The sequence below is a fragment of the Lepus europaeus genome, chromosome 18 (assembly GCF_033115175.1).
Source record: "Lepus europaeus isolate LE1 chromosome 18, mLepTim1.pri, whole genome shotgun sequence".
Classification (NCBI taxonomy): Eukaryota; Metazoa; Chordata; class Mammalia; order Lagomorpha; family Leporidae; genus Lepus; species Lepus europaeus.
In genome coordinates, this window is record NC_084844.1 from 51,865,823 (window position 1) to 51,889,769 (window position 23,947).

The 23,947-nt window shown below is 66.0% G+C and overlaps 3 protein-coding genes across 3 annotated transcripts; 2 read left to right on the forward strand and 1 right to left on the reverse strand.

Moving 5' to 3' along the window:
- Nucleotides 1-5,414: 5,414 nt before the first annotated feature.
- Nucleotides 5,415-21,274, forward strand: KDM6B (lysine demethylase 6B). The gene is given in 32 exon segments (XM_062216156.1): nt 5,415-5,736; nt 6,720-6,837; nt 11,394-11,513; nt 11,820-11,961; nt 12,042-12,183; nt 12,363-12,461; nt 12,555-12,774; nt 12,865-12,957; nt 13,038-13,136; nt 13,138-13,200; nt 13,284-13,478; nt 13,567-13,626; nt 13,628-13,678; nt 13,680-13,919; nt 14,020-14,505; nt 14,507-15,290; nt 15,293-15,480; nt 15,482-16,090; nt 16,092-16,285; nt 16,366-16,492; nt 16,619-16,672; nt 16,674-16,725; nt 17,480-17,685; nt 17,775-17,839; nt 17,920-17,991; nt 18,110-18,258; nt 18,385-18,499; nt 18,586-18,773; nt 18,894-19,035; nt 19,177-19,303; nt 19,391-19,561; nt 19,938-21,274. Coding segments are annotated over 28 exon segments (5,010 nt in total). The 5' UTR covers nt 5,415-5,736; nt 6,720-6,837; nt 11,394-11,513; nt 11,820-11,961; nt 12,042-12,046; the 3' UTR covers nt 19,962-21,274.
- Nucleotides 21,275-21,465: 191 nt separating this feature from the next.
- TMEM88 (transmembrane protein 88) lies at nt 21,466-22,494 on the forward strand. The gene is made up of 2 exons (XM_062216574.1): nt 21,466-21,677; nt 21,833-22,494. Exons 1-2 carry the CDS (start codon nt 21,468-21,470, stop codon nt 22,100-22,102), a joined length of 480 nt encoding a protein of 159 aa, XP_062072558.1. The 5' UTR covers nt 21,466-21,467; the 3' UTR covers nt 22,103-22,494.
- A 550-nt stretch (nt 22,495-23,044) lies between these two features.
- Nucleotides 23,045-23,930, reverse strand: NAA38 (N-alpha-acetyltransferase 38, NatC auxiliary subunit). The gene is made up of 3 exons (XM_062175438.1): nt 23,753-23,930; nt 23,372-23,555; nt 23,045-23,202 (listed from the first exon to the last, which is right to left on the reverse strand). The coding sequence occupies exons 1-3, from the start codon at nt 23,831-23,833 to the stop codon at nt 23,090-23,092; spliced, it is 378 nt and encodes a 125-aa protein (XP_062031422.1). The 5' UTR covers nt 23,834-23,930; the 3' UTR covers nt 23,045-23,089.
- Between the last annotated feature and the right edge of the window lie 17 nt (nt 23,931-23,947).

Below are 23,947 nucleotides of genomic sequence, written 5' to 3' on the forward strand. Positions count from 1 at the left end.
CATCCCACCCGGCACCAGCGCCGAGACAAGCGGCACCGGCAGAAGGCGGGGCGGGGCCGAAGGGGGGGGACTTGGGCGGAGGGGCGGGACCTCGGGGAGGGGGCGGGGCTGAGCAGCGGGGGGAGCGGTGTTTGTGTTGGAAAATCCAACTGCGCCACGGGGCGGAGCGGCCCCCCCAGCCCCGGCCTGGGAGAGGGGGGGCCGCTCGACCCCCTGGGAGACCTTGGGGAGCCCGAACACCTGGGACCCCCCCCGAAGCAGGTAACGGGGAGCCGCGAGGGCGTCTGGAAAGAGGGAAACCATCTCCGTGCAAGGGGGCGGGACGCCAGAGTCGCAGGAGGGGGAGAGCCGGGAAGGGACGTTGGGGTCTCCGGAGGGGCACTGGGAAGAAGATAGGGGTTCAGGACATCCGGGTCCCCCAAGGGCGAGCCGGGCAGGAGTGGGGGGCCCGGTGGAGGCAGATGTCTTGGGTTCTGGAGGTCAAGAGGGGCCTGAAAGGACTCCAGGCCCTATGGGCTGGGATTCCCCCTGGGGGCACGGCGGTCCTGCCTGAAGGGCAGAGTTCACGGAGAGGCCAGTGCGACGGCCCTTTGAGGTCCGGTGTGGTCAGACAGGGGTGTGACTGAGGCCCCCGGGCCACCGTCAAGTCTTCCTTCAGTCCCTCCCCAAGATGAGGTGCATAACGTCAGCCCTGACCTCCCCGCCGGGAGCCTTGGTCCCTGGCCCTCACCCCCGGCCTCGCCTTGCCGAGCTCCCCACCCCCAGGGCCGCCCTGACTCCCCGGCTCGGGCCCTTCACGGGGAACCTCCCCAGCCTAGCCGCGAGATGGCGAGGACGAGACGCGCGCCCGAAGCCCGCAGGCGCGCGGGGTGGGCGATGCGACAGGAAAGGCCGCTGCAGCCCACTCCCGCGCCCTGGGCTGAGGCCCCCGCACAGGAAACTGTGGGCGGGAGGACGAAGGGCACAGGTGGCGAGGGCGCTGGGGACTCCGTGTCCATCTCTCACGGCCGGAGGGGGACGCGCGAGGTGGTTACTAAGCAACGTAGATTCGCTTCCCGTCTGCTGTGGGGGTGGACGGAATGGGGGCCGGGCAGGCCGAGGGCAGCTCGCCTGGTTCCCGCTACCGGGCAGGCGGGCAGGCGGCAGAGCTGGACTCGGGCAGCCCGGAGCCGGCGCAGGGACAGGCGCGGCTCCGTCCTCCGCCTCCCGGGGGTTGCTTGCCCCGTTGCCCGAGTAACTGGAGAGCCAGACTCGGGAGCCGGATTCCCGAACGCTCCCGTCCGCCCAATCAGCTCCAGCAGACGTCCCTGACATCAGGGCCCGGACAGCCAATGGGGAGGGGGCATCGTAGAGCGACAGGAAGAGGGGAGGAGAGGAGGATGAGGAGGGGAGGCAGTAGCAGCCCAGGACCCGCACGTGCACTCCCACACGCTCGCACCCACCCTCTCCACCGCACGCGCCCGAGCGCACCCCCCCCTTTGCGCCTGCGCGGCGAGTCGGGCGCTCCCCCGCCCCCAGCCCCAAATCGGTGTTTGCAAACTAGTCCCGAGCTGCGCTGCTCTGCCCCTCCGGACCCGGACGACACGGTTCGTCTCCGGTTTCTCCTGAGGTCTTGACTATGAGTGCCCAATCTCTCGAGTGGGAGGGTCCGGCTACCTGTTCCCCGCCGCCCCCCGCCCCCTCCCCAGCTGGCGCCCCACGCTCCCAGGTGGGCTGGGCGGAGCTGCGGTTTCCGGCCCCATCTGCTCAGCCGCTGCCTTCCGCGGCTCCGGCTTAGGTTGCTTCCCCAAGAGAAAGGGAGAGGGTACCGGTGCCCCTTGCCGAGCTCGGCTTCACCGCCGGGCCCGGCTGCTGCCGCTGCTGGGGGCGGGGGCGGAAGGAGGGGGGACACTGTGGGGGGAGCCCCGGACTGCCCAGGCGCCTCGATGTGGACTAAACGCCCCCCCCCCCCAGTGCCTAACGCTTCCTTCTCGCTGGCCCCGGTGTGCGGTGCACCTCCCTTGGCTCCGACCGGGCTGGCTGTCCCCGTATCCACTCGCCCCTCTCCGCTTCTCCCGGGTTATATAACTTCCTCTCGCCGTGTCCTGGTTTCAACTCCACAGACTCCGCCCTGGAACGGCGCAGGGAGGGGCGGCAGAGTTGGGGACCTAGACAGATTCCGGCTGGCGGCCGGCTGGGACTCGGGGGATCCCGCGGACAGGAGACGGAGCCCCGCGGGGTCCGCTGCCCCGGCTCCCGTCCCCGGCCGGAGATCTCGCCCACGGGAGAGAAGGCACAGTATCTCCGAGGGGCGTGTCGTGTCTGGGCTCCCGTCAGAAATGTGGGTTGGGAGGTCAGCCCCGGAGGCGGGGAGCAGGAGGCAGGCGCGAGCCCCGAGTCTCCGGGACTGAACTCGCACTGGGGGGCAGCAGGCAGGACGCCTGGGTCCCCTCCCGCGTCCCCTTTTTGGTTCCCAGAATTCCTGACGCTATTTCCCAGGAAGCTCCGCCAGCCGCCCTCCTCCGCCCCGCAGGGGTCAAAGGTCTGTGTTAGAGGTGGCCGGGGATGATGTCACCCGTGCACGTGCCCCGGGACGGTTGCCAGGCAATGAGGTCTCCTCCCCCTTCCATTCCCTCCCACCTCTGTCCCGAGTCCAGTTCCAGACCCGTGCCGTCTCTTTCCCTTCTCCCTTCCCTTGGCCTTAGCATCCTGCAGGTGGGAAACCCCGGCCTGGAGTTTTGTGAGAGGGAGGGTCACGGCTGCGGTGTGGCCGGGAGAGACTTTGCCCTTTGGCTGGGTTGAGAACCCTGGGTCACTCTGCCCTAGGTTGGCACAGGAAGGCGTCCCCGGGCAAGCCTCCTCCCCCTTGGAAGAGCCTCCAGCAGTCTTTTTTTTTTTTCCTTTCCCACCTGCTGCGGTGGCCGGGTGTCCTGCTGAAGCGGGAGTAGGTGCCCGAGAGCCAGCCCCAGGAGCAGAGCTGTGCATGGGGTGGGGGATTCACCGGACACCTGCCCGTGCCTGACTGTGCCTTCACCACGCCTCCTCCCCACCAACAGGGAGGGGAAGGGCCGAGAAGCAGCCTTAGGCTGGGAAGTCCGGTCTTTATTCTGGGTAGGTGGGTGGACCAGTTTGTGGCATCCCACCTGGGGAAGGAAGAGCCAGGACCCACTGTGTTAAGTACCGGGATTGGGGCTGATACTAGAAAAAAAATCAGTTTTGGCTTCCTTAGAGTATGTCAGAGGGGGGTCAGGTCAGACCTGGATTCTAATCTCAGCTCTGCCACTTTGTGGCTATTGGGACTTGAACAGGTCACAACCTCTCCTAATTCTTAATCTGGAAAATTTAAATATCAATACCTAGCTTCCAGGCAGATGGGGGGAAAAGGTAATTTATGCAAAGCACTTAGCACAGTACCTGGCACCCAGTGAAAGTGAATGAACATTTGTAGTTACTATGGGAAGGTGTTATTATTTTTACCGTAGTTGGGGGCCTGTTCCAAAGTAGCCATGACCTTAGATTGTGTTACCGTGGAGGTGAGAGGGGCCTGGGGATTAGCTTGGACTGCTTTGTGCACTTTATTTGATGAGGGCTTTAGTTAGATTTGTATTGCTTTCTTTAGGATTATTTTTCCCCCTCTTGGAGAAGAAATAGCTAAGATTATTCCTTTGGCTGTGAATTATAAAATAATTGTGTTGTGGTTGGCGATTTTTAAGCAAGACCCCAGTCCCCTCCCATGTAGCTGTCTGGAGCCTTTCATTTTGCAAAGGGACTCCACAGTTTGCCTAGCGGGGACAGGGCTAGGCTGAGGGGTGTGTAAAAGGCTGGGGTGGGTGGGGGGGTGGAGAGAGACTAGTGCTGGGGGCTGAGGGGGGCGGCGGGTAGTTAAAGGAAGAAACCGGAAGGGAGGAGGAGGGAGCCTGCTGGTGGGGAGGGAGGGAGGAGAGGAGGAGGAGGAGGAGGAGGAGGAGGTGGAGGAGGAGGAGGAGGAGGAGGAGGAGGAGGAGGAGGAGGAGGGAGGGGGTTGGGGAGAGCCTGCTACAGTTCTTTGTTTGACTCCGGGACTCAGGGACGGGGAGGAGGAGGGAGGGAGGCAGAGGCTGCAAGCGCCGGGGCAGGCCCAGGAGGCAGAGGAGGGACCGTCTCCCCCGCCCCCCCAGCCCCCACTCCCCCCCCTGCTGCTTCCCCCCCTCCCTACCCGGACTCCGGGGGCACCGCCGGGGGACAGACACCCAGCAGGTAACCCCGGCCTGGCTGGCCCTCCCCGCTCTGGTTTTCCTCCACACCCTCCCGGATGACCCCCTTCCCCGTCTCCGTCTCCCCGCCGTCCCCGGCCTTGCCTCTGGTCCCTGGCCCTCCTTGTTCCATCGCCCCGACTCGGGCTTGTCGCCCGCTGGCCGCGCCGCCGTCTCGTGCAGCCTGACTTGCTTCTCCTCGCCCAACAGCCTGTGCGCCCCAGGTCTGCCCAAGGCACCTTTCGGGGCTCTGTCTTCTGCTTCTCTGGGATCTTGCTTCCCTTCCGACCTGTCCCCTGGGGCTCTGAGGGAGGAGGGAGTCCCTGTCCTTTTCTTAGTCCCCCCAGTTCCCTGCCCCCTCCCCAACTCTGGCCCCCTTTCTCCTTCTAGCAGTCTCTAGGGGTGGGGAGAGAACCGGAATTTGGGGGGCCCTCTGGAGGGGCACGGGGCTGTGTGTCGCTGGGGAAAGGGGCTATGTGTGGAGGATGGGGGTGGAGGGCAGTTAGAGACCCGGCTACCTTTCTGTGGTCCCTTTAAATGGCCCTCACATTTCTGGGGACTCATAGGGGGGAGGTGGCATGCCGCCTGCCTGGGGGGCAGGGCCCTTGGTTCATCCACACAATCAGGGGTGGTAATGATTTAAAGGGACAGCCTCAGTGTGGCCGCTGCCACCCTGTGGCCGGCAGGAGGGGGGGAGCCAGCAGGCATGTCTGCGGGGGCTTGGCTGGTGAGCAGGGCTTTGGAGGCCGAGTCTGTTGCCGGGCCTGCCAGTTCTGGGGTGGTGCTGTGGCTGGGACGCTGCGAGGAGGGTGACAGCTGGCCTGGAGGGGTACTCAGCCTGGGCTTCCTCCAATGCTCCACCTTTGCGTCCATGGACTCCTTAGCCAAGAATTTTTGAGTCCAAACTACAGAGCCTGCCGGCCACCAGGTGGGGACCACCGGCAGGTCCCAGGCCGGCAAGCCGGCCACCAGGTGGGGACCACCGGCAGGTCCCAGGCCGGCAAGCTGGCCTAGACACTTCGAGCTGGCCCTGCAGCTTCTCCTTTTGTTGTTTGGCTCTGTGCACTAGAAAGCCCAGCCCCTCCCCCAGTTCCCTCTTCCCGTCCACATGCCCCCCCCAACACACACCCACCCCAGCTGTTGGACAGATGAATTACAGCCTCCGGCTTTGGGGCCAGGGCTGGTGAGGGATTAAAGCTCTGGGGCTGGCCCTTTAAATGGCTGTTGGCCCCTCCCCCACTCGAGTGTCCAGACACCCCTCACACACCCCTCTGACCTCTTTGGCAGCCCCTCACTGCCCCTGTTGGTGTGTCCTAAGGTCTGCCCAGTCCCCTGTCTTTAGGCTAGACCCTCCCCAGTGTCCCCTCCCCCCAACACAACCACATAACACAAATGCTACAGAGTATACCACACACACACACACACAAACACACGGGTCCCACATTCGGAGCCTCCCCGTCCTGGCCTGGAGGCCTCCAGCCTGCAGCTCAGCACCACCTTGGGCCGGTGTGGAGGCCTTTCTCAGGTCAGAAATAGCAGCTCCCTGGGGGCAGTGTCGGCAGCAGCCACCAAACCTTGCAGCATGTTGCATCATGGAGGCTGGGGGCCAGAGGCCTGAGTCTCTGGGGCAGGGGGAAGGCTGGGGGCTGGAAGGCTGAGGAATGGAGGGACTAGACAGGGAGCCCAACGGTCTGGGTCTGTAGGGGTGGAGAGCTGTGGCCGAGGGAGAGAAAACATGGGTCCCGGAGGAGGCCTAGTGAGGCCTGACCTCAGGGTGGACACCTGGTTCTTGGCCCCGGACTTAATGTTCAATAAGACCGAGCTGCTTGTCTCTGGGGGTTGGGAGGGAAGGGAGTGGGCCTCTGTCACCTTCTTGGGCCACACAGAGGAAGGAGGTGATGGGGAAACAGGATATGGCCTTGATGGGTGGGATGGAGGGGAGGCCTGCAGCAGGCTCAGGCCCAGAGTCCGAGTTCTTGCAGAGGAGGACGGCTCCTCCCTGCGGGGCTCGTTCATCCAGTCTGGCCACCTGTGCTGCTCGCCAAGACCTGCCTGCCTGTGCCCGCCTAGGGGAAGGGGCGGGGGCAGAGTCCGGAGGGTGGGGTGGACTATCTGCTGTCCTGATAAGGTTGGAGAGGAAGCACATGGAAAGAAGGGGGGGCTTGGGGGGGAACACCAGGGGCAGCTGGAGCTACTCCGGGCCCAGGGAGTCTGAGCAAGAGGGCCCAGGCAGAAGAGGGCTCCTGGGTTGGGTGGCCACTGGAGACCTACCCAAGTGCCACAGCATGCCCACCCCCCCACCCCCCAGTGGCTGGTGCAAGCTCGTGAAGGGGAAGGATGGAGGACCACTTTGGGGATGGCGTTTTTTTCTGGTTGCCATGGAAACAGATGCTTCCCATCCTGTGTGACCACCAAAGCCAGGTTTCTCCTCAGTGAGAGGGGCAGCGAGCACAGAGAGATCCTGCGGCCTGGGAGACAGTACTTCTAACTGAATTTTCTTCCTTTTAGGTTCCCCCCAGGCACGATGTCAGCCCCATAGCACCGCTCACCCCACCCATTGTGGTCTGCTGCACCCCACTGCAGGGGCACTAGTTCCAATGAGACAGGGCACACCAAGCTCCATCTGGTAAGTCCTGCACCTGCGTGTCCCCCTCCCCAGCAGTCCAACTCTGTGTCACGTGCTTGAAGATGCTTGCTATGATCAGGATCGTGCCCACTGGCAGAATGGTCCAGTCCAAGGGCCTCCCCCTACCCTGTGGCGCTTGAGTGGTTCAGCCCTCTTGGTTTATGGAGCTCCCCCTCTGTGTCCTATGAATGGTTCAGCCTGTGCTTCACCAGCCTCTCCACTACCACCAAAAAAATCTAACCCCCAGCCCCCGCCCACCCCCAGTGCGGTAATTCAGTCGCTTATTGAAGTAAGGTGTGGCTTGCAAGTTGGAAAGTGGCTGTGAGATACCTTGGAGGAAGTTTTTCTGGGGAGGGGGACAGCTTTGCCCCTGTGAGTTGTTGAACAGCCAGGCTTTTGGAGGGTGTCTGGAAATCGCTTTGGGGAGATACAGGGCATCGCTGCCTGGGCTTACAGTTGCCATGGCAATCTTGGCATCTCACCTTTCCTCCCAGAACCCTTTCTGTGCCAGCCCCCCCCCCCCAAGCCTCTTCTGATTCCCTCTCTTCTGTCAGTCCTCTACCTGCGGCCCTGCTCCATTCCCCATTCCTCTGTCAGAGAAAAGGGTGGATCTGGGGACTTTTCTCTGAGTGCCTGCTGAGCCCCAGTCTTCCCCACTACTAAGTTTCTGGAGCGCCACTGTTGCCTTCTATGTATCTCTCACTCTTTGGCGTGGCGGCTGGCACGCTGGGGTGGCTCTGTGGATTTGTGTTGAATGAATGTGTTAGCTGAATGAACTTCATTGCCAAGAAGCCTACGGCTTCTGGGATCTGCTGCACAGCCTCCTGCCCACACCTCTCTAGAGGACACGAGACACTGGGATGGTAATAGGGTACTGAGAGGAGGGCTGACTCAGGAGATGGCCTGTGAGGATAAAACCCAAGGAGGGGGACTAGGCCAGAGGCGGTGCAGAACAATAATAACGTAGCTCTGAAAAGAAGGCCCGCTCCTCCATGCTTGCAGAATGACCTTGGCCAAGTTACCTAACCTGTCTGAGCCTCCATCTTCCCATCTGTAAAACGGGGTAATCAAAGTATGTCAGGTGTGGGGGAGGGAGAATTTTTCAAAATGCATGTAAAAATGCTTAGCACAGTGCCTGGCACGCAATGACTATTCGCTGAGCGCTAGCAATGAGCGTCAGAAGTGAGGATGTTGAGGAATAGCACGGAGGCTGAGCGAAGGCAGCGCGACCCCAGATCCTTAGAAGGATCAGTGCCCCAGCAGGCGTCAGGGCTCAGGGCTCCGGGTCGGCCTGCTCCGGTGTTCCCCTGACACCGTCCAGGAACACGAAGGCAAACACAGAAGGGCATGTGCAGAGACACACGTGATCACGCCTGCGATGCAGAGGCAGACCCAGACAAAAGACGGAGCCGGGGGAGCCGGGCGGACACACAGACAGAGACAGCCCCGCGGAGTCGTGTAGACAGGGATAATGACAGGAACGCGTCAGACGCCGGCACGGCGGGAGGCGGGATGCGCAGGTGCACACGGAGACAGACACCGGGACCCACACACAGCGACCTTGTCAGGCACCCTGGGGAACACAGCGCCCAGTCAGAGGCAGACACAAGGCCCGCAGTGACACACAGCGGGCCGGGGCCGGCACTGTCACTCCTCGGTGGGGGGCGGGGAGGGGCCGGCAGCGGGGGAAGACTGGGAAGGGAATCCCGGGCGGGCGGCCTGCCCGGGTGGCTGAGTCACAGCGGAGCCTCGGCAGGCGGCCCTCCCCTCGGCGCCCCCCTCCCCCAGGTAAGAAGCGAGTCTGTAACCCCTCGCTTCCACCGCACCGAAGGAGGAGAGGGCCGGGAGCTGGACGCCGCGGGGACCCGAGACCGGCCCCGCCCGCGGGCCTGTGCCGCGCGCCCAGCGCCCAGCTGCCTGCTCGGTGAAACCCTATCTGCAGGGTCTCGTCCCCGGCAGTCCTGTGGGAGTCTCCGTCCCGCGCGGCCGGGGCCGCCCGGCCTCAAGCCTAGGGAGAGTTAAGTGGGTGTGATTGATGGAGTGGTTCTCTCTGGGGGCCCGGAGGAGCCGGGGCGCGCGCGGGGGTGGGGTGGGGGGGTCGGTTAAAGTCCCCGAGTCCAGAGCCCGGATGGAGGGGGCGGAGCTGGGCTCTGCCGGGAGTGCCCGGATGGGGAGGGCGTGGCCTCGTGCGGATCAGAATTAACCCTTTCAGAGCGGCTGGCTCCCGGGATTGTGGGTCGGGTTTGGAGAGGCTGGAATGTTTGCCCCAGAAGTGTCCCGACCTCGCAGTGTGGCCCTGGCCGCGTGCGTCCACCGCTCGCCTGTCTTCGAGTGGGTGTCTTTGTGCTTATCCGTGGTCGTCCCCTCCCCTCGGTTAAGCTGGACCCCGGGAGTCGGGGAGGGCTGTTCCTGCCCCAAAGCGAGAGTGGAGGTGAGAGTGGCCGGCCGGCGGCGGCCGGGGAACAGGTGCGAGCGCCGCGCCGGGGCTGCCGAGCGCGGGGAGGGGCCGTGGCGGGGGCAGCCCGGAGGGGAAATTCCGCGGGAGCGGTGGCGAGCGGCGTGTGGGCTGAGGAGTTGTGTCTGCCTCTGACTGTGTGTCTGTGTGCGCTCGGGGAGGCGGGGGCTGAGTCAGTGGGAACAGGGGAAGGTTTTCGGGGTGACTCACGCTCCCCCACTCGGAGCCTGAATCAGACCTCGAGGGAAGGCTTCGTACCGGGGGCGGGCGGGATCCGAGCCGGCCGGCCGGGAGCGAGCGTGTGTCTGGCGTGCGGGAAGTTCGCGCAGCGAGGAAGGCTCTGTGCTCGCGGGGCGGGGGGGCGGTGGGTGCAGGTGGACGATCAGGGGCCGGAGACGCGCTGGTTTAGGGAAAGCTGAGTCAGTTCCCCGTGGGAAAGGGGAAGTGGCATCATCGCCGAAGGGGAAGCTGCTTTTCCTGGTAACTGGCAGCGCTCTCGGCACCACTTCCCCAGCCGGGACCTGCTCCTGTGGCGTGTGGCGCCGCCGGGACTCGGCCAGGGCCATACTTGACTACAGTGAAGTGCAGTGCTCTGCCCGGGGCTGCCGCCTCCGCTGAGGAGCGCGTTCGGACAAACTCCGCACCAACTGCGGAGCGGGTCCGCGGCGCCCGAGCGCGGGGGTGGGCACGCCGGGACCGCGGGGTCCGAGCGGCGGCCTGGCCCCACGGCGGGCAGAGCTGCTGCGACCAGAAACCTGTCTGCCCTTGTGGGCTGGGTGGAAATTTCCCCGCTGCGCAGACCCGAGGCGGCGAAGGCGAACTTTCCAGCCGCCCCCAGCCCCCAGGTCGCGCGCTCTCCCCCGGCTTCCTGCCCGGCGCTCGCTCCAGCTGGAGCGCTGGCCCCGCCCCCGCCGCTTTGTACTCGACACTCGCCTCTCGCCGCTCTTTGTACTCTAGACTCTCCGTGCACCGATCCCGGGAGCGGAGCCGGCTCCCGCACTGCGGGGACGCGGGGTAGGCGCCGCCACGCAGCTGCTGGGCTCCGGGAGCCGAGGAGGGCGGGCCGGGGCTGAGGGGTCGGTGCCCGGGAGACGGGAGCGCCGTGCCTGTCGTGGGACGAGGTAGCACCTACGGGAAGGGGGGGGCGTGAAGGAGGAAGTGAAACGGGTGCTGGGTTCTTTAAGGGAGTGGGCGGCGAGAGTGGGACAAGGGTGATGTCACTGCCTGTCGGGCCCCGCCCTCTTCCCTCCCGAAGGACCCCCCCCCCCCCCCCCGCGCGCGCCGTACACTTACACACACGGCTTCCGCTGCGCAAGTGGCCACGTCACGGGCAACCCCGAAATCCCCCCCTCCCCTGGGGGGCGGGGGCCACGTGGGCCGTGGGGAACCGCGTGGCCCCGGCGGGGAAGGGCATAGAGGATACGGGAGCCACGCGAGAGGGGCCACTGGAGACCACGGCGCGCGACTTCACAGAAGTCGGGGGGACCGGAGGGGGGGTTGTTTTTGCGTGTCACCGGTACTGAAGACCCAGAGAGCCGGGGGAAGTGGAAGAGCCGAAGGAACTGGGTATGAGGCTAGGGGCTCGGCGCCGGTTTGGGACAGAGGCTGGCGCTGGGGGGTTGGAGCGCCGGTGGTGGCGCGGACAGGTTCGGGTGCCGCAGAAGTCGCCGAGGCTGGTCCAGGGAGCGCTCGGGCTGGGGTGGCCGGGTAGTGGGCGAGGCGCAGTGGGCACAGGGAGACGTCTTTGTCTACGATCTGCCACTCGTCGGTCCTGCGGTGGCTGAGCGTGGGGCGACTGGAGCGGTCTGGCCGGGACCGCCGGCGGCTCTCGTGGGTGCGTGAGGCTTGCAAATAGCGCCGTTCCGCGGGCCGGCGGGAGCGTGCGACCCGCAGCCCTCACCCGCACGGGTCTCAGCCTGCTCACCTGCTGTCTCTGTGGCCCCGCCGGCCCAGGTGTCAGATGCGAGATGGAGACCCTCGTTGGGAGCCGTGGGGTCAGGTCGGGGTCACCCCGGGCCTAGCCCGTCTGACCGGCTCCGCCGCCCCTCCTCCCGGGACCGCCGCCTGCCCGGCTTACCTCGCTCCTATTGGTTCCGGCCAGGCTGTTACTGAGGCGGAGACACGGGTGATGATTGGCTTTCTGGGGAGAGAGGAAGTCCTGTGATTGGCCAGAGCCCCGGAGCTCGCCGACGCGGTGAGAGGACGTTCTCACGGAGGCCGGGTAAGCGGCGGCGGCGGTGCGGGTCTGCCCCGGTGGCTCGGGGCTGGAAGCCCCGCAGCGCAGCCCCCCCGATCCCACCGGCGGGCCTTGCAGCTCGCTGCCCCTCGTTCCGGCTCCCCAGTCACTCTCCCTGGGCCCCTGGGGCTCCTCGGGCCGCGTGCGCCTGCTCTCGGTGAAAGAAAGCCACGGCTGCCCCCTTGCACCTATGACAGACCTCTGGGCGCCGCAGGCCACCCAGCCCAGCCCCGGGGCCCTGGCTGTGTGCGGGCCAGCTCACTGCACGCCCTTCCCTCCTTCCCTCTGTAGAATTGGCTGGGAAAGGCCCAGGCGGCCATCTAGGGGCAGTGGGCATTCTTGTCTGAGCGGCTGGAGCTGGACCGTCGTCCCAGAGAGCTGGGGCAGGGGGCCGTGCCCGATCTCCAGGGCTCCTGGGGCCACTGCTGACCTGGTAAGGGAGAGACGGGCCGGCTGGGAGTAGCTGGCAGCTCCGGTGGAGCCCCTCCCTGAGAGCATGATCTGTCCTTTTAGGCTGGATGCATCGGGCAGTGGACCCTCCAGGGGCCCGCGCTGCTCGCGAAGCCTTTGCCCTTGGGGGCCTGAGCTGTGCTGGGGCCTGGAGCTCCTGCCCGCCCCATCCCCCTCCTCGGAGCGCATGGCTGCCTGGAGGCAGGTGAGAACTCGGGCCTCCCTCCCTCCCTCTGGCTCCAGGTACTCTTCCTCCCATGCTCTTTGCCCCGCAGCCTCTGTCATCGCTCTTCATGGATTCTCCATCCGTGGACTGTCCTCAGTCGCCTCCTTCCTAGGTAGGGCCCGGACTGTCCCTTGGTAACAGACCCCGTCTCTCTGCAGATGCTCGGCCAGCATTGGGCAGCCCCCGCTCCCTGCTCCCCTACCCCCTTCACACGGCAGTAGCTCTGGGCACCCCAACAAACCATATTATGCTCCAGGGTGAGTAGGGGACTCAGGGGTTCAGGGGTGGTCGGTAAGGCTGGGAGCCAGGGAGGAGTTCCCTTGAGCCTGACCCCTCCCCCTACTCTGTAGGACGCCTACCCCAAGACCCCTCCATGGGAAGCTGGAATCCCTGCATGGCTGCGTACAGGCGTTGCTCCGGGAGCCCGCCCAGCCAGGGCTGTGGGAGCAGCTCGGGCAGCTGTACGAGTCAGAGCATGACAGTGAGGAGGCCATATGCTGCTACCACAGCGCCCTTCGGTACGGAGGAAGCTTTGCGGAGCTGGGACCCCGAATCGGCCGCCTGCAGCAGGTGAGATGGGGCGGGACACGCGGGCCCAGGACCGTGCCCTCTGGCTCAGCGCCCTCACCTTACGCCTTCCTCTGCCCTGTGCCCCTGCAGGCCCAGCTCTGGAACTTCCATGCTGGCTCCTGCCAGCACCGAGCCAAGGTCCTGCCCCCGCTGGAGCAAGTGTGGAACTTGCTGCACCTTGAGGTGAGGCCGGGGCAAGGTGCGCTAGGGCGGAGGGCTGGGTAGGCCTGCACCCCTAACATCCTGTCTCGCTGTGTCCTCAGCACAAACGGAACTATGGGGCCAAGCGGGGGGGACCGCCGGTGAAGCGAGCTGCCGAACCCCCAGCGGTGCAGCCTGTGCCTCCCGCAGCACTCTCAGGCCCCCCCAGGGGAGGAGGGCCTCAGTCCTGGGGGCAAGCGAAGAAGAGGCTGCAGTTCTGAACAGGTAGGGTTGTGAGCGGGCCAGCGGCAGCGAGCAGGCGGGCCGCGGGGCAAGGAGTGGGAGCCTCACACCCTCTTCTCTCCTAGACTGGCCTCCCCCCAGGGCTGCCACTGCCTCCGCCACCATTACCACCACCACCACCACCACCACCACCACCACCACCACTGCCTGGCCTGGCTACCAGCCCCCCATTTCAGCTGACCAAGCCAGGTTTGTGGAGTACCCTGCATGGAGATGCTTGGGGCCCCGAGCGCAAGGGTTCAGCACCCCCAGAGCGCCAGGTGAGCTCCTATCTGTTGCCTCTCACCTCTTCCCTACAGACCCCAGGCCCTCCACGCCTTACCCTGTGTGCTTATCTGTCTCCCCTAGGAGCAGCGCCACTCGCTGCCTCACCCATATCCATACCCAGCTCCGGCCTACACCGCGCACCCCCCCTGGCCACCGGCTAGTCCCAGCTGCACCCCCAGGCCCGGGCCCCCGCCCCCCCAGGAGCAGAGAGCCATGGCTGCCTGCCTGCCACCCGTCCCCCCGGAAGTGACCTTAGAGAGAGCAGAGTTCAGAGGTCGCGGATGGACTCCAGCGTTTCACCAGCAGCAACCACCGCCTGCGTGCCTTACGCCCCCTCCCGGCCCCCTGGCCTCCCCGGCACCACCGCCACCACCAGCAGCAGTAGCAGCAGCAGCAGCATGGGTCTCCGGGGCGTGGAGCCGAGCCCAGGCATCGTGAGTGTCCATCTCCGCTGGGGGCTGGGGTGCAGGGCCCGCTGGAGCTCGCCTGCGGTGGCCAGAGCCGCGCCCTGACCGCCTCCCCCTGCACTTGCAGTCCGGCACTGACCATTACCAAACGCCCGCGCTGGAGGCCTCCTCTCACCAGGCCCGCCTGGGGCCCTCGGCACACGGCAGTCGGAAACCGTTCTTGGCGGCTCCCCCTGCCACTCCCCACCTGCCCCTGACACATGGACCCCCGTCGCCCCCTCCGCCCCCCTGTCCCCGCCTCCTGCGCCCCCCACCACCCCCTGCCTGGCTGAAGGGCCCGGCTTGCCGGGCAGCTCGAGAGGATGGAGAGATCTTAGAGGAGCTCTTCTTTGGGGCTGAGGGACCACCCCGCCCTCCTCCCCCATCCCTCCCGCACCGTGAGGGCTTCTTGGGGCCTCCGACCCCCCGTTTTTCCGTGGGCACTCAGGATTCGCACACCCCTCCCACTCCCCCAACCACCAGCAGTAGCAGCAGCAACAGTGGCAGCCACAGCAGCAGCCCTACTGGGCCTGTGTCCTTTCCCCCCCCTCCCTATCTGGCCAGAAGTATGGACCCCCCTTCCCCGGCCACCCAGCCCCACACTGAGCCCCCAGGATCCACCTCTTGCACCTCTGACTCTTGCTCTGCCTCCAGCCCCTCCCTCCTCCTGCCACCAAAATACCTCAGGAAGCTTCAGGCGCTCGGAGAGCCCCCGGCCCAGGGTCTCCTTCCCAAAGACCCCCGAGGTGGGGCCGGGGCCATCCCCGGGCCCCCTGAGTAAAGCCCCCCCAGCCTGTGCCGCCGGGGTTGGGGAGCTGCCTGCCCGAGGCCCACGACTTTTTGATTTCCCCCCAACCCCGCTGGAGGACCAGTTTGAGGAGCCAGCCGAATTCAAGATCCTACCTGACGGGCTGGCTAACATCATGAAGATGCTGGACGAGTCCATCCGCAAGGAGGAGGAGCAGCAACAGCAGGAGGCAGGCGTGGTCCCCCCGCCCCCACTGAAGGAGCCCTTTGTATCTCTGCAGCCCCCGTTCCCCACCGACACAGCCCCCAGCACCACTGCCACTGCTGCCGCCGCCACCACCACAGCCACAACCACCACGCCCACCGCCACCACCACCACCACGGTCACCCAGGAAGAGGAGAAGAAGCCACCGCCAGCCCTGCCGCCACCGCCGCCTCTAGCCAAGTTCCCTCCGCCCCAGCCCCAGCCGCCCCCGGCGCCCCCAGCCCCAGCCGCCAGCCCAGCCAGCCTGCTCAAATCCTTGGCCTGCGTGCTGGAGGGACAGAAGCACTGTTACCGGGGCACTGGAGCAGCTGTTGCCACCCGGCCCGGGCCCTTACCCACCACTCAGTATTCCCTGGTCCCCCTTCAGGTGCTACCGCGCCGCCGCCCGCCTCGGCGGCCCCCAGCGCCCAGGGCTCCCCACAGCCCTCCGCTTCCTCGTCATCTCAGTTCTCTACCTCAGGCGGGCCCTGGGCCCGGGAGCGCAGGGCGGGCGAAGAGCCAGCCCCGGGCCCCACGACCCCCACCCAGCCGCCCCCGCCCCCTGTCACTGCCCCCTGCTCGCTCCGAGTCTGAGGTGCTAGAAGAGATCAGCCGGGCTTGTGAGACCCTCGTGGAGCGCGTGGGCCGCAGCGCCACCGGCCCAGCAGACCCGGGGGAGACAGCAGACCCAGTGGACAGCGGGACTGAGCGGCTGCTGCCTTCTGCACAGACCAAGGAGGAGAGTGGTGGGGCTGCCGGGGCCACAGCGGCGGCGGCCACGGCGGCGGCGGCGGCGGCGGCGGCGGCGGGAGGGCCAGGCAGCGGCAAGCGGCGGCAGAAGGAGCACCAGAAAGAGCACCAGAAAGAGCATCGGCGGCACAGGCGGGCCTGCAAGGACAGTGTGGGCCGGCGGCCCCGCGAGGGCAGGGCTAAGGCCAAGGCCAAAGCCCCCAAAGAAAAGAGCCGCCGGGTGCTGGGGAACCTAGACCTGCAGAGCGAGGAGATCCAGGGGCGTGAGAAGGCGCGGCCCGAGCTTGGTGGGGCCTCCAAGGCCAAACCACCCACGGCTCCAGCCCCTCCACCAGCTCCTGCACCCTCCGCGCAGCCCCCAGCCCCGTCAGCTCCTGTGGCTGGGAAGAAGGCCCGGGAGGAAACTCCGGGGCCACCGGGGTGTCAGCCGGGCCGACATGCTGAAGCTGCGCTCCCTCAGCGAGGGGCCCCCCAAGGAGCTGAAGATCCGGCTCATCAAGGTGGAGAGCGGGGACAAGGAGACCTTCATCGCCTCCGAGGTGGAAGAGCGGCGGCTGCGGATGGCGGACCTCACCATCAGCCACTGCGCCGCTGACGTCCTGCGTGCCAGCAAGTGAGTCGGGGCCGGCACCCAGCGGGCCCGCCTGGCCCAGGCCCAGGCTGTCTTCCCAGTCACCGTCTCTGTCTCCCCAGGAATGCCAAGGTGAAAGGAAAGTTCAGAGAGTCCTACCTTTCCCCCGCCCAGTCTGTGAAACCCAAGATCAACACTGAGGAGAAGCTGCCCCGGGAGAAACTCAACCCCCCCACGCCCAGCATCTATGTACGTGTGCCGTCGGCCTCAGGCACTCCCGGAAGAGGGTTCTAAGGCAGTGAAGGGGGCAGCTGGGGTTGGGGTGCTTGGAGCCTGGGACAAGGCTCTGACCCCGGCCTGTCTTGGTCATCTCAGCTGGAGAGCAAACGGGACGCCTTCTCGCCGGTGCTGCTGCAGTTCTGTACCGACCCCCCGCAATCCCATCACCGTGATCCGGGGCCTGGCAGGCTCCCTGCGGCTCAGTGAGTGAGGGGTGCAGCGAGGGGCTGGGGCGTGTGGGACCTGAGACCCCCCGGGACAGGGGCCCTTGGAGCGCTCCTCAGTTGCACTTAGGCCCTATCTGAGGAGTGCGGGATGGGTCAGCTGGCCTTGGGCCTCCGTGCCCTGTCTGTCTGTGGGGAGGTGGAAGGGGGGTGCGTCTCAGTCTGGTCAGCGTGACTCTGGTGTTCTTGGCTATTAAGGATGGGGAGAGTGCAGATTGTAGAAACTCCCAAAGACCCCTGGCTTGGCGCTTTCTCCTTTGCAACTTTTGGGAGGGGAGTAGGGGTGCAGCATTTCGAACCTCTAAAAGGAGCAGAAATTGTATGGAAATATCACCTGTTATTAATCTTAGTTCCTTTACGTCTGCATCCTCACGGCCCCTCACTGAGTTGCGTGCTTTTGCTTGACTGACTCCTTAGTTGGATCCAATGATAACTTAAAGAAGCTGCTAGCCCTTGGGCACCAAGGTTGTGTCGGGTGCTGTGCACAGCTGAGGAGTGCGGCTGAAGGGTCGAGGCCCAGAGCCGCTGTGGGAGGAAAGGGGCTGGTGAGGCCCTAGGTAGAGGCCAGCACTCCCTGTCTGCGGGGGGGCCTGGGGTCCTTAGCCCATCACTCCCGGGCTTAGCTTTGCTAAGTCTGTGTCCACCCTGTCGGGGGCCAGGGGAATCAGGGAGGAGGGGTCCCATCACCGTTCTGTGTTTCTGCCCCAACGCCCTGCTTGGCCCTGCCTTGCAGACCTGGGCCTCTTCTCCACCAAGACACTGGTGGAGGCGAGTGGCGAGCACGCGGTGGAGGTGCGCACCCAGGTACAGCAGCCGTCAGATGAGAACTGGGATCTGACCGGCACCCGGCAGATCTGGCCCTGCGAGAGCTCCCGTTCCCACACCACCATCGCCAAGTATGCACAGTACCAGGCCTCCTCCTTCCAGGAGTCGCTGCAGGTGAGGGGCAGCAGTGCGCGCTGGGCTCAGGGGTTTCTGTTGGGCTCCCAGAGAGCCACTGACTGTCCGCCCACCCCTCTGCCGGGCAGGAGGAGAAGGAGAGTGAGGATGAGGAGTCCGAGGAGCCGGACAGCACCACAGGAACCCCTCCGAGGTACGGTGGCGCGGCGCCCCTCCCCCTCGTGACTGGCCCTCCCCTCTGCTCCCCACCAACCTGTGCTCTTCACCCCGCAGCAGCGCCCCCGACCCCAAGAACCATCATATCATCAAGTTTGGCACCAACATCGATCTGTCGGATGCCAAGCGGTCAGTGGCGCTTTAGACCAGCGAAGCCGGGGCAGGGGTGCGGCCGGGCGGGCCTAAGCCGGGCTCGCCTCTCATCTTTGCCGCACCCTGCCCCCGCCTCCCCCCCCCCCCCCCGCAGGTGGAAGCCCCAGCTGCAGGAGCTGCTGAAGCTGCCCGCCTTCATGCGGGTAACATCCACGGGCAACATGCTGAGCCACGTGGGCCACACCATCCTGGGCATGAACACCGTGCAGCTGTACATGAAGGTCCCGGGCAGCCGGACGCCAGGTGCGTGGGGGCGGGGCGGGGGTCTCGGACGGTTCTCATCCGCCAGCCCACGGGGGGAAGGGTGGGGTGTCGCGGGGCGCAGGCTCCGAGCGGGCCGGGTATCCTGTTCTCTGTTGCCCCCTCCAGGTCACCAGGAGAACAACAACTTCTGCTCCGTCAACATCAACATCGGCCCGGGCGACTGCGAGTGGTTCGCGGTGCACGAGCACTACTGGGAGACCATCAGCGCCTTCTGCGACCGGTGCGCGCCGTCCCCGTGCTGGTGACCCCGCTGTGTCCCGTCCCTGGGCCCCCAGGCTTCCCGCTTGAACCTCTGGCCCCTTGCAGGCACGGCGTGGACTACTTGACAGGTTCCTGGTGGCCAATTCTGGATGACCTCTACGCATCCAACATCCCTGTGTACCGCTTCGTGCAGCGCCCTGGGGACCTCGTGTGGATTAATGCGGGGACCGTGCACTGGGTGCAGGCCACGGGCTGGTGCAACAACATTGCCTGGAACGTGGGGCCCCTCACCGGTGAGAGGCTGGGGCCTGTGGGGAGAGGGCCCCGCTGGGGGGTGAGCCCTGCAGGCCGGCTGGGAGGGAAGAGGCGCGGGCCCCAGCGGCGGGGCACTGCTCATCCCTTCTGGCCCTCAGCCTATCAGTACCAGCTGGCCCTGGAACGATACGAGTGGAACGAGGTGAAGAACGTCAAGTCCATCGTGCCCATGATCCACGTGTCCTGGAATGTGGCGCGCACTGTCAAAATCAGCGACCCGGACCTGTTCAAGATGATCAAGTGAGGGTGCTGCCCCGGGCGAGCGCCCACCCCCACCCGCCCCGGCCCTGCTCTCCAGCCACGTCCGCGGGGGTGCCGTGGGGGGCCCCTGGCCTGCCCTTCGCGTCTTCCTTGCCATAACGCCGCCTCGCTGCCCCGCAGGTTCTGCCTCCTGCAGTCCATGAAGCACTGTCAGGTGCAGCGGGAGAGCCTGGTGCGGGCCGGGAAGAAAATCGCGTACCAGGGCCGGGTCAAGGACGAGCCCGCCTACTACTGCAACGAGTGCGACGTGAGTGGGCCCGGCCGCGCCGCCCGCCCCGGCCCCCCCCCCCGGCCCCGCCCGGCGTGACCGCCCCCGCCTCCCCGCCCGCCGCAGGTGGAGGTGTTCAACATCCTGTTCGTGACGAGTGAGAACGGCAGCCGCAACACGTACCTGGTGCACTGCGAGGGCTGCGCGCGGCGGCGCAGCGCGGGCCTGCAGGGCGTGGTGGTGCTGGAGCAGTACCGCACCGAGGAGCTGGCGCAGGCCTACGACGCCTTCACGCTGGTGAGGGGCCGGCGGGCTGTGTGCGCGCTGCGGAGCCGGCGGGGCGCGGGTCTGTGCGCGTGTGCGTGTGCGTGCCGTGGAGCCGGCGGGGCGCGGGTCTGTGTGCGTGTGCCCGCCGTGGAGTTGGCGGGGCGCGGGTCTGTGTGCGTGTACGCGCCGTGGAGTTGGCGGGGCCCGGGTCTGTGCGCGTGTGCGTGTGCCTTGCCCTGGAGCCGGCGGGGCGCGGGTCTGTGTGCGTGTGCGTGCTGCGGAGCCGGCGGGGCGCGGGTCTGTGTGCGTGTGCGCGCCGCGAAGCTGGCGGGGCAGGGGTCTGTGTGCGTGTGCGTGTGCGCGCTGCGGCCCCGCCTGCCCTTGACCCCCGCCTTGTCCCCCGCAGGCCCCCGCCGGCACGTCGCGATGAGGCCGACGCCCGCCCGCCCGCCTGCCCGCGCGGGGCGCCGCGGGGCCACCAGCACACGCCTGGGCTGGACCTGGGTCCCGCCTCTGGCCGGGAAGGGGGTCGGGCCCAGCCCTTCTACCTTATTGGCAGCTCCCCTCACTTAATTTATTAAGAAAAAAATTTTTTTAACAAATATGAGGAAAAAAAAGGAAAAAAAAAAAAAAGGGAGACGGGGAGGGGGCTGGCAGCCCCTCGCCCAGCAGCGCCTCCCCTCACCGACTTTGGCCTTTCTAGCAACAGACACAAGGACCAGGCTCCGGCGGCGGCGGGGGTCGCATACGGGTTCCTGGGCCCGCCCGCCGCCGGCGCCCGGCCAGGTGCACGCGGCCGTATGTACATAGACGTCACGGCAGCAGAGGTTCCCGGGGCCCCGCGGGGCTCCCCTCCCCGGAACCTCCTCTGTTACCCCCAGTGCTCGCTGTGACCCCTGTACATGTCTCTTGTTTATTCACTTGGTTATGATTTGTACTTTTTTTGTTCTTTTTTTTTTGATTTTTTAATTTATAACAGTCCCACTCACCTCTATTTATTCATTTTTGGGAAAAACCCGACTTCCCGCATCCCCAAGCCATCCCGCCCGCCCCTCCAGGGACCGCCCGGCACCCCAGCGCGTGCCCCGGCCCGGCCCGGCCGGGTTCTCATGGTGCTCAGACCCGCTCCCCTCCCCTGCGTCCTGCACTTTCTCGGACCAGTCCCCCACCCGCCCCTGCCCCTGCCCCGCCTGAGGGTGAGCGACTCCTGTACTGTAGGGGAAGAAGTGGGAACTGAAATGGTATTTTGTAAAAAAAAAAAAAAAAAAAAAAAAGAAAGAAAAAAGAAAAGAAAAAAAGAAAAATAAATAAATAAAAAAATTTAAAGTTTTAAAGAAAGAACTATGAGGAAGAGGAACCCCGCCCTCCGCAGCCCGGCCCTTCGCCCCAGCCCTTTTAGTGTGAAACAGCCCAGGGCCAGGGACACCCCGGGGTGACGCTCTGGGGCTGGCTTCTCCTTTTGTTGTTGTTGTGTTGTTTTTTGTTTTTTTTTCTTTTTCCTCCATGCTGGGCTGCGGAGGGGTGGGGGGTTTACAGTCCCGCCCCCTCGCACTGCACTGTCTCTCTGCCCCAGGGGCAGAGGGGTCTTCCCAACCCTACCCCAACTTCGGTGATTTTTGTGTGAGAATATTAATATTAAAAATAAAAGGAAAAAAAAAAAAACAACCACCCAAAGCCCTGTTTCGATAACGTGACAGCGGAGCTCGCTCCGGGCGGAGGGCCGCCTGGCCGTGATGGATGGGGACGCGCTGCGCAGACCCCGGCGCGGCGCCTGTGGAATGTCCAGCGGAGGCTCCGCGCCGCTCCTCGGGCTGGGGGGTGCCTAATCCTAGAACCGCATTCCAGGATAAGGGAGGTGGGAAGAGGCCGGGCCGGGGGAGGGGCAGGAAAGAGGGCTATAAGGGCCGCGGCCCAGCGGGCGGGAACCAGGCGGGCCATGGCGGATGTCCCCGGGGCGCAGCGAGCGGGGCCCGGCGGCGGCCCGGAGCCCCGCGACCCCCTGGACTGCTGGGCCTGCGCGGTCCTGGTGACGGCCCAGAATCTCCTGGTGGCCGCTTTCAATCTGCTCCTGTTGGCGCTGGTGCTGGGGACCATCTTGCTACCCGCTGTCACCATGCTGGGCTTCGGCTTCCTCTGCCACTCCCAGGTGAGTGCGGGTGTTAAGTGCGCGGTGATGCCGCTGGGGTGTGCGCTGGGGGGGTGTCTCCGCGGGCCGCAGGTTCCGCCCGCCTGGGCTGCTCCCACCTTGTGCACGGCGTGGCCCGGGGCAGCGTGGGCCTGACGCCACTTCTCCTCCCACAGTTCCTGCGTTCCCAGGCACCCCCTTGCACCGCACACCTGCGGGACCCGGGCTTCACGGCCCTGCTGGTCACCGGATTCCTGCTCCTCCTGCCGCTGCTCGTGCTTGCCCTGGCCAGCTACCGCCGCCTCTGCCTGCGCCTCCGCCTGGCGGATTGCCTCGTGCCCTACAGCCGAGCCCTCTACCGGCGCCGGCGCGCCTCGCAGCCCCGGCAGCCCCGGGCCTCGTCGGGGTCCCAGGCCGGTCCCACACCCGGCAAGGTTTGGGTCTGAGGACCCTCCACTGGAGAGCAGCCCCGGCGTCTGCGCTCCCTCCCTCTCAGCCCAAGGACCCGAAGCCCCCGGGATCTTCTGTCCTGCCCCGTCCCCACCCCGGCCTGAGCCCGGTCCCCGCCCCGCTTGGCGAAGAGCAGCGCCCGTGGACCCGATGCTGGTGAAAATGCTCACATCCCAGAACACCCGCTTGCCTCTTGCTACGCACATCCGAATTCTGAACGTCTGGGCTGGACCCTGCACCGCCTCCCCCACCCCCCGCTCCTCCCGCTGACCACGAACAGGAGGAGCAAATCTTGTTAGTCCCCTCCTTTTCTGGTGCAGCTCCTCTAGCACTGGCCGAGCGGAGGGGAAGCACTGACCACACATCAATAAAGCATTAATGAACTGAATGCGCTCTCTGAACAGAGGGGTGGCCCGAGTACTGTCACCCGGCCTCGTGCCCAGGAGCAGGAAATGAGTGGAGCGCCTGGGGCCGCACACGCGCGGGCCCCCAGCATCCTTATCGCACCGGCGCCTTCTTCCGGGCCAGACCCCAGAGCTCCGGCCCTGACTCCGGTCACCTCCCCAGCACAGAACGGTGGGGGCTCGCTTCGGGCAGCCTGCCTTTCTCCCCTTGGGGACCCGAGCCCGTTCTCTGACCCCAGCTCAGAGGAACTCCGTGCTGCCAGGCCGGGCTGGGAAACAATGGGCTTTCCGGAGCAGGATGACGCCCCCTCCCTCCGCAGTTCTGGGAGAGCAGCGTGGGCGGGAAGATGCAGGGGCCCAACCCTGGGGCCTTGCAGGTTTACAGCTCAGTCCGCTCCCCACTCCCAGCCCTGAACTTGAGGGAAGCGTTGCCACTCCTAAGGGTGAGGGTTGACAGTGCTCGGGGCTCCGGACCTCAGGTAAACCCTCTCCTCCTGCCCTGGCGCCCCCGCTACACAGAGACACGGGCCACTTCGGTCATGGGTTTAATGAAGTCTGCAAAGGCGTGCGCGACCGTGGTCAGAGATACGGAGGCCCCGCCAGGCTCTCCCTCTGCACCTCAATAGAAACGATGTGGTGTCCGGGTACCATGGCCAGGCCCAGCACACGGGGCTCCCCGGCAGAGAAGGAATCTGGAAAGAAGGGTGAGAGCATCAGGGAGGCAGGCCGGGGGCGGTCCCGCCCCTCCAGTGCCACGAAAACCAGGGGGCAGGGGGCGCAGCCAGGCCCTGCGGGGGGGGGGGGTGCCTTGGCGGAGCTTCCGCCGCACGGCGAGGCGGGCGTGCGTTTCCGGGCACTGACCCGACGGCTTGAGGAACTCCTGCGCAGAACCCAGGATGACATTGCAGTCGCGGTCCGTGCAAAGGAAGCAGCCGACCAGCGTCCGTCCGTCGGTCATGCGGATGCGCATAGTCTTGTTAAGCAGCGCCTCCAGCTGCTGCCGGGCGCGCGCAGCCGGCGAGTCCTCCCGCTCCCCGTCCGAGTCCTGGGCGGGGCGGGACGCGCGCTCACACCCCGCGGCCCCGGCTGCCCGCCCGCTCGCCTGCGGAACCACAGCTCCCGGCAGCCCGCGGGGCGCGCACGCGCAGCCCGGAGGCTGCCGGGAGCTGGAGTCCCCCCGCCCTCGTACCCCATCTTGTTGCCCGACAGCCCCTCGATCCCAGAACCCGAGCCCGCGCTAACCCCGGCGCTGGAGCTGCTCTGACGCCGACTGCAACAGCCGTTCTCCTCGCGTAGCAGCATGGTCGGCCCAGCTCCGGCCATTGGCCCCAGGGCCTCCTCTGGGCCCCTAAACTTCCCCGGAACCTTTCGGGTCCGGTGCTGTGAGATCTCGCGAGCGCTCTCGACCTTTTTTCCTTTCGCGAGATCGCCTCTCCC

What these genes read in the sequence shown, in the direction of transcription:
- NAA38 (XM_062175438.1), bottom strand. Translation starts at nt 23,833, where the DNA reads ATGGCCGGAGCTGGGCCGACCATGCTGCTACGCGAGGAGAACGGCTGT. An exon ending in AGAGCAGCTCCAGCGCCGGG is followed by an intron (nt 23,556 to 23,752) that starts GTTAGCGCGGGC and finishes CGCCCCGCCCAG; the next exon opens with GACTCGGACGGGGAGCGGGA. An exon ending in GGAGTTCCTCAAGCCGTCGG is followed by an intron (nt 23,203 to 23,371) that starts GTCAGTGCCCGG and finishes CCTTCTTTCCAG; the next exon opens with ATTCCTTCTCTGCCGGGGAG.
- TMEM88 (XM_062216574.1), top strand. Translation starts at nt 21,468, where the DNA reads ATGGCGGATGTCCCCGGGGCGCAGCGAGCGGGGCCCGGCGGCGGCCCG. An exon ending in GCTTCCTCTGCCACTCCCAG is followed by an intron (nt 21,678 to 21,832) that starts GTGAGTGCGGGT and finishes CTCCTCCCACAG; the next exon opens with TTCCTGCGTTCCCAGGCACC.